Raw genomic sequence first — 13,234 nt, forward strand, 5'->3', positions numbered from 1 at the left:
ACTCACTCTGAAATGCAACAAAAACATTCACTCCATTCTTCACCAAAAATGCACCTGCAGCATGTGAAGGTTGGTTCCATCCATAAATGTAAACCTCAAAGTGATAGGCTCCTCTTACTGGTGCAATGAAGAAACCTGTGTGACATATTTTCACAGTAAATGTCAAAGAACATCTGTCAACTCCAGCTAAACTTCACACAAACAACAAGTCTGATTGATTTTTCTCTTGCTAAATTTAAATACCTGTGTTAGGGCTGTAAGCATTTCCAATGTTTGACAAGACGTGTCTGAAGACCAAAGGAGTTTGGGTGTTAAATGGTCCAGTATGTCCTGCTCCTGAAGCCAACAGACCAGCTGAGAAAGCCACCTGTCTGACTGAGAGACAGAGAGGATGTGTTTTGTTTAAACTCACTGTGGATCCAACAATGAGGCCAGCACTTTATAGATTTTGTCAAATTAATGTTAGAAATCTTTTTCATTGATCAAAGTGACTGAGTCCAGTTTTGTGTCTCACCTTCAGCGTCTCTCCTCAGAGCCTCCACCTGGTTTTCTGTGACATTTGACCTGGCATTTATGGAGACCAGCTCTGCTGCTTGAGCTGGAAGAGAAGAGTTATCATCACATGATGGATAGTTCAGATGAGCTAGCTCACTAGTTATCAGTTTGTACAAGTTTCTATGGATGGAAATAAAAGTTGTAGAGTTAAAATTACCTGAATTTTTTGTACTTTTAGGTTTATTATTTGATAATATGAGTAATTTAATTTACACATTATCAAAGGCTTCATACTCTCTATAGAAATACCTTGAAATTGATGTTTAAGCTTGTCCAGTTCAGTCTTCTGTTTGTCCAGGTCGGTCTTCTGTAACTCCAGTTCCCTCAGTTTAGCTGCCTGTGCTTTAACAGAGAAATACATGTTTAAGGAAGAAAAAGAAAACAATCAATTTTATGTCTGAATGTCTGTGTGGTAGCATGACTCCACTGTACCTTCACTCTCTGCCTGTAAGTGCCTCATCTCCACCCTCTGTTCAGCCAGCGAGGTGCTCATCTCTCTCAGCACAGCATGGAGGTCTGGTGCACAGGTCTGTTGGTGGTCCACAGCAAGTTTAGGATCACTTCTCTGGGTCTCAGTCTGTTTTCCAAGAGGAAAAACTTCATTGTCAGAGTTTTTGTGAAGCTGAGCTGTAGACAGAGAGCAGATCAGCAGCAACAGCAGGAAACCCATCATCTTCATCTTCATTCTCCAAGTGGCAGTCTCCTCTGTTCATCCCAGCCTTAAATAGTGTCTAATTCTGATCAATCATTACCAGAAGTTATCAACAGAGACTGATTAATAAGTATTTACAACTTTCTTTATGCCATTGAACAAAAAATGAAAAATCAGACACACAATGTTCACCTTATAGTTCATACAAAGGGACACTGTTCTGACTCTTGAAAAATACTGACACCAAACTTGACTCAAATTTCATCACATGCATTGCAAACATTTTCTCATGTATGGGTAGAAAAAGTGTTATTTTAAGTTTAAAAGATATTTTACTGACTAAAATGTGCATAAACTTGTTTCAAATCAACATGAAAACCTCCACGTTACTGATAACACTGGCAGATACTATAAAGAAAGCACTAGATGAATAAATCTTCAATTAAATTTCAGAATAGAAAATAAATTTGGTGTCAGAAATTAAAAAAAAAAAAATCTATGAGAAGTGGATCCTCAAAGAAATCAGCCTCACTTGTTCAAATATTAATGACAACATCTGATAAAGTGAGCTCTGCTGCTCTGTCAGCAGGCTGAGATAAACCAGCATTACACAAGAAGCCAAGAGGGGAAGGTGATAAGAGAGAGGTTTTTATTACTCACATTAATGAGAGGGAAGGAGCAGTGACATGTGCAGTCTGACGTTCCCTTGTTCACTGATAAAAATAAGAGTGATTAATCAAAGGAAAAACGTAAAGCTCCGAGCTGGCTGTGTTGATTCTAAAATGTGCAGAAAATTGATTTTTCCTGGCCAATCAGTTTTTTTTTTGTTTTGTATTGTTTTAACTCGGGGGTTATGACACAACCTACTAGTTTCCAGTAGCAGTTCATATTTACAGCTCATGCTGGTTTGCTTGATGTTAATGTCGTTCTGATGGTATCATGTTTCTTTTCTTTGTTAATTTTTACATTTCCTCATTAAAAAATTGCAACGCCTGCATTTTGTGATGACTGATGCAACATGTCAACTTATTTCATAATGCGGCAAAGTTTACATACTGTGTGTTCAAGAATTTTCGTACAAAATGCAGTGCTGTGTCATGAACATGAATTGAAAATAACTTACATAATGTGGTGCTACCTGGCTGTTGAAGTGAACAGGTTTAATATTAACCTTTAACAATGTTGATAAAAGAGGGAATCATATCAAGTCAAACATTTGGAGTTGAGCTGTTTAGAATTTATCTCAGGGACTGTCAGAATGATCGATGGTTATTATGATAATATTATAATGACTGTGAATGTGCATTACTTCATTTAATCTGTTTGAACTGAACTTTGAGCTGGCCCTTAGTCTGACCTTGTACGATATTGTTCTATAACATGTGGTAAACCTGCTCACCTGACACCTTCAAAAGTAAAACTTACATGGCAGTTTTCAATCCTATGGTGATGGTCATGTTTGCTTTAGATGTTCATCAAGAGACATCACCTTCAATCCTACCTTTTTCGTCATGTCACAAATTGTCACATTCCTAATATCAAGACAGTCCTGGACCAGAGACCACATCTGAAGTGTCACAGCTGGACGACTGAGGAAAAACTGGACTGTTGCTCAGTGGTCCAAAGGCTCTTTGCACTGCAAATTTAATCTTTAAATCTGTTTTTATCTTATAATCTGTTTTTCAAATCTGTTTTAAACCTGTTATAAAATCTATTTTAATCTTTTGTTTGTCTTTTGTTGTTTGTTTGATTGTATCTTTTTAATTGATCTCATTTTTAATTGAATTTTAATTGTTTTCTATAATTTGTTCTGCCTGTAAAGCACTTTGAATTGCATTGCTGAAATGTGCTATAGAAATAAACTTGCCTTGCCTCTAGATTAGAACAATTATCTTTGTGACTCACATTTATGTAAGTATCTTGCGTATCATAAATAAGCTTTAAATAAATGAATGTAATGGAGACAGTTATAATTCATAGTCCTCACAGTTTGTGTTTTTTACAGTCTGTTTTTACATGAGTTAAGATAAAGTAATATTTTTGTAAGTAAAAAGAATAAACCTTCCATGTGCAGCTCTTTTAGTAGACAAAAGTTCTGTGACTTCTACAGCAATGGGATACCATTAGTAATGCCAGGGTCAAGGTCAAGGTAAACTTTATTATCCCCGAGGAGCAATTTGTTTTGCTGCCACACGGACAACAAGACGACGATAAAAACAACAAATAGACCAAATAAGACAGTAAATATAGCAAGGACATTACAAAGAGTTATTCAGCATAACAATGGCTGCGGAAACCAAAGAATTCCTCACTATAAGTTCCACATTTAGGAACACTGTATCTGCAACCTGATGGAAGCAACCTGAACTCCTCATGCAGGGGATGACTTGGATAATCAAGGACTGACTGAGCCTTCCTCAGGGTCTGCCTCTGGTACAACACAGCCAGGTCATTGAGTGTGGTGCCAGCAATTCTGCTACACACTTTAATGATGCCCTGCGACCTGTTCCTGTTTTTGAGGGTAGCCAGCCCATACCTAGCTGATAAAAGAAAAGTTTAGCACAAACTCAATAAAACAAGAATAAAATATTTACATAAAAGTGTGATCCACTTTGAAACTGCAAAGTTTGCAGTAAAAGTACATCCTCCTCTGATGAGCTTTTTTTTTTTTTTCATAAAGTGTCAACTCAAATGTTCACTCAAATGTTAGCCTGTGTTCCATCACTGTTCCAAGGTATTTTTACTGCTGAACCACCTCAACAGACTAATCATTAATGACGACCAAAGGGAAGACTGTAACATTCTTCCTATAATCTGCAATCATCTCCTTAGTTTTGGAAATGTTCACATTTAAGAAGAAGATGCTACATCAGTTAATGAACTTGAACACTACACTGTTAAAAAAAAAAAAGTAATTTTACACAAAATGGTCTTTAATTTTTAACAGATTTTCCCTGTTTCCTTATAAAACAACAAAGTGCTAGTAGAATTACAGAGAAGATTTACAGAGGAGATTTTACACGGTCAAGAAAAATTGACAGAGTTTAACCGTTATTAGCCCTAAGTTTTAATGTTTTTCTTTTGTTTGTTTGGTTTATATATATATATATATATATATATATATATATATATATATATATATATATATATACAAAACTGTAAAAATACAGAAATTATTTGTAAAATAACATCCTTTCTTTTTTTTTTTTTTTAGGTATTATGCCAACAATAGCGTCTAGCTGCACCCTCCTCACTCATGGTTACAATTCACTGTTAAAGAAAAGAAAAGAAAAAAAAAAAAAAAACGACTGCAAAATAACAGAAAAAGCACTGGCAGCAATGTTTCCAGACAGATACCATAAAATTACTGTCAAACACTTAAAAATGCAGAACTATGTTAGATAACTGCAAAAATACAGGACTTCACTGTAAAAAAAAAAAAAAAAAAAAAAAAAAACAACTGCAAAATAACAGAAAAAACAATGGCAGCAAAGTTTTCGTGACAAATGCTGTAAATTTACAGTGAAACACTTTAAACACTTAGAACTCTATGAAATAATTAAATAACTGTAGAAATACAGGACTTCACTGTAACAATAAAGATCTGTAAAAAACGGTTAAAGCACTGCCAACAAATTTTCCAGACAAATGCCATAAAATTACAGTAAAACATTATAAAAGTGCAGAACTTCGTGAAATAACTGTAAAAATACAGGACTCCACTGTAAAAATACATAAATAAAAAAAAAGGACTGTAAAAAATGGTAAAAGCACTGGTTACAAGGTTTCCAAACAAATGCTGTAAAATTACAGTCAAACACTGTAAAAACATAGAACTCCATGAAATAACCTGAAAAAATACAGGACTTCACTGCAAAAATAAAAATCTGTAAAACGTGGTAAAAGCACTGGCAGCAAAGTTCCAGACAGATACCGTAAAATTACAGTCAAACACTGTTACACAGAGCTGCGTAAAATAAATGTGAAAATACAGGAATTAACTGTATTTTTAATCAGTGACAGGTTTTTAAAAAACAAAAATCCTCCAAACAGAGCACACAGCTCTTCTCCTAAAAACACTTTTCTCTCATGCATTACTGGTCACTTTGTACTCCACCAGTTTGTGTCCTAAATTTTACTATTTTCCTTTTATTTCACAGCAAAGACATTTTTATGGTGACAGTGCTTGTAACCACAAGTGAGGAAGACACACTGTGGATACGAAACCCTGCTATACATACAGGGGGAACCTCATTTTCGTGCTCCAGGGTTAAGGCAGGCAGGCAGCATATTCCCCCAATACAATATTTCAATGTTCAGCAGAGTCTTATATCCTCTGTGTGCCCTCCTCACTCACAGTTACAAAACACCATCACAACAGAAAGTATTTTGCTGTAAAATAACTGTGTTTTTCTGCAGAAATCTTTGCATTGTCACTACATTGAAGGTGTTTGACTGTAATAATTTAGGAAAAAATCTGTTAAGTAATAGTATTTTTCTCTAAAATTACATATTAATACTGTAAATCTGCAGACAGTTATCTTTAGTTTTACAAACAGAGTTTGTTTTTATATATTACAAATTTGTTATTGTACATGGGAAACAAGTATTTTCACAGGAAATTACTGTAGATTGATTTGACTGTAATTTTACAGTATTTGTCTGGAAACTTTGCTGCCAGTGCTTATACTGTTTTTTTTTTAAAGATATATATATATATATATATATATATATATATATATATATATATATATATATATATATATATATATATATATATATTTTTTTTTTTTTTACAGTGCAGGCTTCTTTGAACACGTTCCGATCTGTACAGTTGTAACAGACCTAGACTGACTTAAACTTATCTGCCGTGGCCCATAAAACTCTCAATAGCACGTCATTACAGTAAACACAAGACACAGCTTTCGTTAACTTCTCGTTATGCTTCTTCAAACCTGCCTGGTTAAGCTGATGCTCATTCTGGCCTGTTCATACCTCACATTGTGGTTTTCATTTAAAAAAAGGTGAAAAAATCCGACCTCAGCCTCCATCCAGCTGAGCCCTGGAGCAGTTCATTTGAGGTAAGACGGCAGCGAGGAACCAGGCACACGGCCAGACAGTCGTGTTAAATGAAGTTAAGAGAAAGGTTTCTGTGTCCCACCAGCTCAGTACATGGCCTGCATCAAATTATGTTGTCATAATGACTTCTATAAGTCAATCCTTCAGCCTGTTGGTGGGAGGACATGATCGAGGACTTCAGTGGCTGTGTAACAATCCACGATAAGAACTACATCCTCCCTCCACTGTGGATTAACTGCGTCTCATTGCTCCTATTAATAACCTCCACACTTTATTTGAATATTACTCGTGTTATAATTAAATATGCACTTATAAATATACAGTGTCATTAATAATCTCATCAGTATGATTGGTTCTCTGCCATACATCATAGTGATTATTGCAGAGAATTAGGTGGCTGAAGCTTGAGGTGGTAACATGGCAGAATGTGTGTTAAAAAACTTTTCATTTAAAAAAAAAAAAAATGTCTTCAAGTAAGAAACATGCATAATTAGGCAGAGGCGGAAAAACGAGTGCTGCTTGCATCAGGGCTGTCAAGTGTCATGCGTTGAGTGTGACAGTCACTCTTTTGGGTCTTTTGTCAGGCACTCCTGCCACGCATTGGCCCTCATTTGTCAATCTTTCGTGGGAATTGGCGCAGATCTGGGTGTAAAAACAATCCTATGGGACGTTCACGTGTGATTTGTGAAACGTGCGTACCAGGGCCAATCACGCCTGATCAGGTGTGGCGCCATAAATGTGGCGGCTGAAAACAGTCTTAATTACATAACAGATCCCTGAGACAATTACACCAATAAATTTACTCACCAAGAAGCCACCCATCCTGCACAGTGCCAGTAAATCCTCTGTCTCTCTTCTTATTCCACCATTTACAGCGTCCTTGCAATCTGATTACACAGTCATTGGTTGAACGCTATTTTTTGCCCCACTTTGCGTATGCTTTTATATCCACTTGAGTAACTGCAGACTCGTGGTTGTATTAACTGTTTACGAGTGTGAACTGTTTCCCAGCATCACCTCTAAGTGTCACCAAAGGCTCAACAGCTGTAGAAACGTGCGTACGCCAGCCATGAAGTTGGTGTGGGGCACTGCTCATTTCCACGGTGATTTCACTCTTGATACATCTGAACTTCGCTGTGAAAAAGAGTGTGTACGCCATGTTTTTGTGCGTACACACTCTTTGTACATGAGGCCCCTGGTCACGCTAGGACCAGGCCATAGAGCAACATGTCCTGTGCAGTCTGGGAAAGCCTGACATATTTCAGCCAAACAATAACGAATACATACTTACACTCACTGGTCACTTTATTAAGTACACCTTGCTAGTTCTGAGTTGGACCCCCTATTGCCTTTAGAACTGCCTTAATCCCCCGTGGCATAGATTCAACAAGGTACTGGAAACATTCCTCAGAGAGTTTGGTCCATATTGACATGATAGCATCACACAGTTGCTGCAGATTTGTCGGCTGAACATCCATGATGAGAATCTCCTGTTCCACCACATCCCAAAGGTGCTCTATTGGATTGAGATCTGGGGACTGTGGAGGCCATTTGAGTACAGGGAACTCATTGTCATGTTGAAGAAACCAGTCAGAGATGATTCCAGCTTTATGACATGGAGCGTTATCCTGCTGGAAGTAGCCATCAGAAGATGGGTACACTGTGCTCATAAAGGGATGGACATGGTCAGCAACAATACTCGGGTAGGCTGTGGACTTTAAACCATGCTCAGCTGGTACTAAGGGGCCCAAAGTGAGCCAAGAAAATATCCCCCACACCATTGATACAAGGCAGGATGGATCCATGCTTTCATGTTGTTAATGCCAAATTCTGACCCTACCATCTGAATGTGGAGCAGAAATCCAGACTCATCAGACCAGGCAACGTTTTTCCAATCTTCTCCAGTTTTGGTGTTGCTGTGTGAATTGTAGCCTCAGTTTCCTGTTCTTAGCTGACAGGAGGGTCACCCGGTGTGGTCTTCTGCTGCTGTAGCCCATCTGCCTCAAGGTTGGACATGTTGTGTGTTCAGAGATGCTCTTCTGCAGACCTCGGTTGTAACCAGTGGTTATTTGAGTTACTGTTGCCTTTCTATCAGCTCCAACTAGTCTGTCCATTCTCCTCTGACCTCTGGCATCAACAAGGACTTTTAGCCCACAAAACTGCAGCTCACTGGATATTTTCTCTTTTTGGGACCATTCTCTGTAAACCCTAGAGATGGTTGTGGGTTAAACTCCCAGTAGATCAGCAGTTTCTGAAATACTCAGCCCAACAACCATGCCACACTCAAAGTCACTTAAATCACCGTTCTCCATTCTGATGCTCAGTTTGAACTGCAGCAGCTCGTCTTGACATTGAGTTGCTGTCATGTGATTGGCTGATTAGAAATTTGTGTTAACGAGCAGTTGGACAGGTGTGAAAGTGGCTTGTGAGTGTACATAAGATAGGAATAGTCCACAAAACTGGTTTCCTTTGACCCCAGATGTTTACAGACTGTCCACAAAATAGAGAGGATACTACAGAGAAGTAGACAAAGGCCCTGTCCCACCTTTTTCAGATGTGTTGCTGCCATCAAATTTAAAATGACCTTAATGTTTTCTTAAAATGGTGTAATTTTGTACTTCAAACATCTGATATGTTGTCTTTGTCCGACTGGGAATAAATATGGCTGGTAAGATGAAAAACAAGGTTCATCAACTGCTTTTTTCAGAGGTTACAGATAGTATATGAAGGAAAGAAAACTAAAAAAAAAACACAAGACAGTCCTCTAGGTTTTAGTGGATTTATTTAAATCATCAATGCATAGAAGAAGTTCTCAATGTCATTACATCCCTTGTCCCCTTTCTTAACAAACAGCACAGACAGTACAGACTGGAGTTTGACTTTTGGCACACAACATTCATTCAGCCATAAAAGACAGAAGTGCTGACTGACACCAAAGCAGCTGATGAGCTGGAACCTGCCTCTTTGTCAGTGTTAAGAAGTCTGCTCACAAAGAATCAAATATTTGACGTCCTAATTAAAGGTAGACCGCTCCACACCTTTCCACTGAGCTCAAAAGCAGCACAGGAGATCAAACGCTGGAGCTAATTAGCAGTGTCCTTACAAACATGGCTTACCCTTCACAGTGTCATTATGAGTGTGTCCAAACACCCTCTGAATGAGCTCCTAAACACAGCCTTTTATGCTGTTCAAAGATCCCTCAAACCATCATGAGCCCATGCTCCACTCCTAACTTCAGCAACTTCTGTAAAAGCAGAGCGAGGCCCGAGCAGAAAGAGATAATGAGTGGGAAAAAAAAAAAACATGCACACACACAAAACAAGAACATTAGAAAGTCAATGCAGCAGCACCTGCCAGCTGCCACTTCAGCACCACTCAGATGCAAAAACACATGCTATGCAATGGCAGATGTAGTCCACAGAGGACACGGTTTTACGGTTAGAAGTACCCTTTGGCCACATTCACAGCAACATTAACATCTCTTCTAATTTGGTCAACAGCTTTTTTGTGTCTACTTTTCTCCCTGAGCTTTCCAAACTACACACAACAGGATGAACCACAACTGTGTAGTTCACTTTTCTGGTGGATTTAACAGCTCAGCAAACTAGCTAAAAGAATCAGAACTTATTCTGTTTATCTGTTTGTTTGTTTGCTTTTTGACAGGACAGTTTGGGGGAGGCAACAACTGAAGTGGCCCCCCTAGTTACAAGACTGGAAGCTAGGTGGCCCTCAGAATATCTGAGGGCCACCTCAGATATTCTGAGTTTGAGACCCCTGCTTTAAAGCCTGGCTCACACTACAGGATTTTAAAAATCGTATAAATTTCTGAAATCGGGCTGTATCTCACACATAAGGAGAATCTTTACAGATCATCTTCTCTTAAATCTTAAGCACGCACTAACTACAAGATTTGAAAATACTGACCAGCACACACTACAGGATTTCACCAAGATTATTTGACCACAGAGAGTGAAGCACCACATGTGCTCAGTTTTTTGATCTGAGGTTTTTAGCTCAGTGGTGGGACAGGAGGAGAGAGAAGCGGAGCTGTCTGCAGCTGTGCCTTTCATCCATTACACGCACGCAGAGGGACAGAGGTGAAACTGTTGCTGTATCAGCCAATAATGGCATGATCTCACACCCATCACTGATAAAACAACAGTTTGCTACTGCATGAAAATGGTGTGATTATGTGTTATTTTTAAAGGCATTATTATAAATAATTGTTTGGTAAAGGGGTGGGAATTAATAAGTTTTCATTTAAGTTTTCATCATGAGCTGGCATGCCATTTCGACGCTAGAAAGCCAAGTTTAAATCACACACACACACACACACACACACACACACACACACACACACACACACACACAGAGTGTAGAACTGTGTGTTTTATCATATCAAACTGGGTCTTCAGTATCTTTGCAGAGTGGACACTGCATGTGTGTGAAAAAAGCTCTAGTTTCGTTCAGACAACTGCAAACACATCAGGGATAAAACCCATGAAGAGCATCTGCTCTCTGATCACGCGACTGAAGGCTGATTTCCAGGAGTTGGGGAATGTCAGTTCACTACGTATCACCATAAAGTGCTTGGAGTCACATGTTTTAGTGCTTCACATTAGTTCACACGTTTAAAAACATTTTAGTACCAAAAATAAAAACCATAAAGGGCTTCATGTAAACATGAACAGCAGATATCCAGGGAGTTTAAAGTACAAAATCACAATGATAGGTTTAGATTGATAAAACAACATAAACCCTCTGCTATATTTACAATATTATCATGTGAAACATGGAAACCCAAAAGATTCATAATTAAAAAAACAATGATAAAAAAATATTTTAAAATAAATACTATTTTGATAAATGACAGACAAATATATGAAATGGTCATTTAATTGTAAAATAAGGCAATATTATTATGACTTTTTAAAAAAATATTTCATAGTGATTATTTTAACAATTTTATACTTTTTAGATTTTTTTTTTTTTCATTTTCCAGACTTTTAATAAATAAAAAAAAGTTTTTTACAAAGGCAATTTTTATTTCTTAATGTTCTCTTCCACAATGGCCTTTTTATTTCATTATGTCGTTTTTCATTAGAATGACTTGCTCTGTCAATCTCTCTGCTTGATCCTTTAAGATTGGTTGGTCTTAGAGAGGTCTGTAAACCTCCACTCTCAGCTGCTTGAGGAGCAACTCTGAAACTGACTTCTCTCCTGCAGCCATTCTGTCTCAAACATGTCTGCACTCCTGTTTTCAGCTTTTCAGTCTTCTCAGCATTAGTGATAAGTCTCCAGGTTTAAATGGATACTGCAAGTGCTGCTGAAATGTCTGTGTAAAGGATCAGCCAATCACTTAACTGGCTCTGTCTTATGTGCTTTGATTGACAGACCAAGTCATTATGCTGAAAAATGACAATTTGGAATAAAATTTCAGTTTGTACAAAAGGTTTTTTTTTTTTAATTTAATCTTACAAAATTTTGGAAAATAAATAAAGAATCATTATTTTAAAAAGTATGAAACTGTTAAAATGAGCGTGAAATATTTAATTACAATAATTTGATATTAAAGAATAATAGAAAAAAAAATCAAAATAATAGTGCCTTATTTTACAAGTTAATGGCCATATTATACATTTGTCTGTTATTTATCAAAATGGTACTTATTCAAAACGTTGTTTTTGTTTATTCAATTATGAATCTTTTGGGTTTCCATGGTGAAAACTTTCAATGTAAGCTATGAATTATGAAAGATGTGAGATTCCTGATGAGAAATGAACACATTAGGTTGGATTGTTACAGCTTTTATGTAAATCGATCTTATTTACCCCTGAAAACTATTTACTGGAATGGAGTATAAGTAAAACCCTCCTCATGTATCTGTAAGAGTATCAGACCTCTTTTCTATATCATGTACCATTAATACATCATATCCCCGACATATAACACAATCACATTTCCTGAGATGAAAGAATACCTCCCTACAACTCTGCACCGGAGATACATTAAAGACAGAAACCATTCTTCTCCTTTGCCAAATGAATATTTGTAGAACTCTTTGTGTCGCATGGAGGAGCGTATGAAACTGCCTGTAGCCAGGAGAGTGTTATTGTTTCTGGGTTATTTGTCTCTCTGAGTGATTACTCCCTTTGAGTCATCGCTGACTTGTACAGAAAAATGTAAAACACAAAAGGCTCCTTTTTTTATGTCGTGTATGTGCAAACAAGCATTGATCAACCGCACGTTCATTAATTTCACATAAGCTCATTTTGTGTTGCAGCAGTCGCCTACCATCAATAATGTCACACAGCCGCCGCCACCGCTGCACAAAACAAAGTAACTTTAGTGCCGTGATTTATCACCTATGGAGAAAACACCTGTGAGTGAGGACCCCAGGATTTATGCCTCTCAGACGGTTGTAAATTTGGACCCCACAGGTCCCGAGCCGCACATCATGCTGGTCACCGGTGAGGACGATCCCTCCGCCTCCAGAGCCTCTGCTCCGATCAGGCCCTGCTGGTGTAGGTTCAGGATGGAGTCAGCGATGATACGCGCCGTTTTCTTCTGGTAGCCACCGGATGTCACCATGAGTATGGGGATGCCTCGCTGTCGAGCCGCCCTGAACACAATCTCGTCTCTCTTCACAATGCCCTGGAAGACAAAGAAGAAGCTGCTCTGTTACAGTTTACTCAAGCTGATAGCGGTGTTAGTTCTTCTGAATTTAGTCAACCTTCCAGCCAACATTTCTATCTACGCTCCCTTCCTCCCATGAGAGGAAATGAAGATCTGCAGGCGGCCATATCTCACCGCTCCACCGTGCAGCCCTAAACCTCTCAGAGCGTCTAGTTCCTGGGAGGAAAGAGACACACTCCCCTGTTCGCCTCGGGAGTATGAGCGGGAACAGCTTGCGTAAAACCTAATTTATTATGGAGCAACTCGCAACAC

At 38.1% G+C, this 13,234-nt stretch overlaps 1 protein-coding gene across 1 annotated transcript in view; it reads right to left on the reverse strand.

The window, feature by feature from the left end:
* Positions 1-11,746: 11,746 nt before the first annotated feature.
* hdac11 (histone deacetylase 11) overlaps positions 11,747-13,234 on the reverse strand; it is a 49,538-nt gene continuing 48,050 nt past the window's right edge. The window contains exon 11 of the mRNA XM_074679673.1: positions 11,747-12,940. Within this exon, the coding sequence (XP_074535774.1) occupies positions 12,698-12,940 (243 nt within the window). The 3' untranslated portion in view covers positions 11,747-12,697. The remainder of the gene's footprint in view (positions 12,941-13,234) is intronic.

This window comes from Halichoeres trimaculatus, unplaced genomic scaffold, assembly GCF_033239565.1.
Source record: "Halichoeres trimaculatus isolate MK-OKI-2021-1 unplaced genomic scaffold, fHalTri1.1 fHalTri1_scaffold_1, whole genome shotgun sequence".
NCBI classification, from domain to species: Eukaryota; Metazoa; Chordata; class Actinopteri; order Labriformes; family Labridae; genus Halichoeres; species Halichoeres trimaculatus.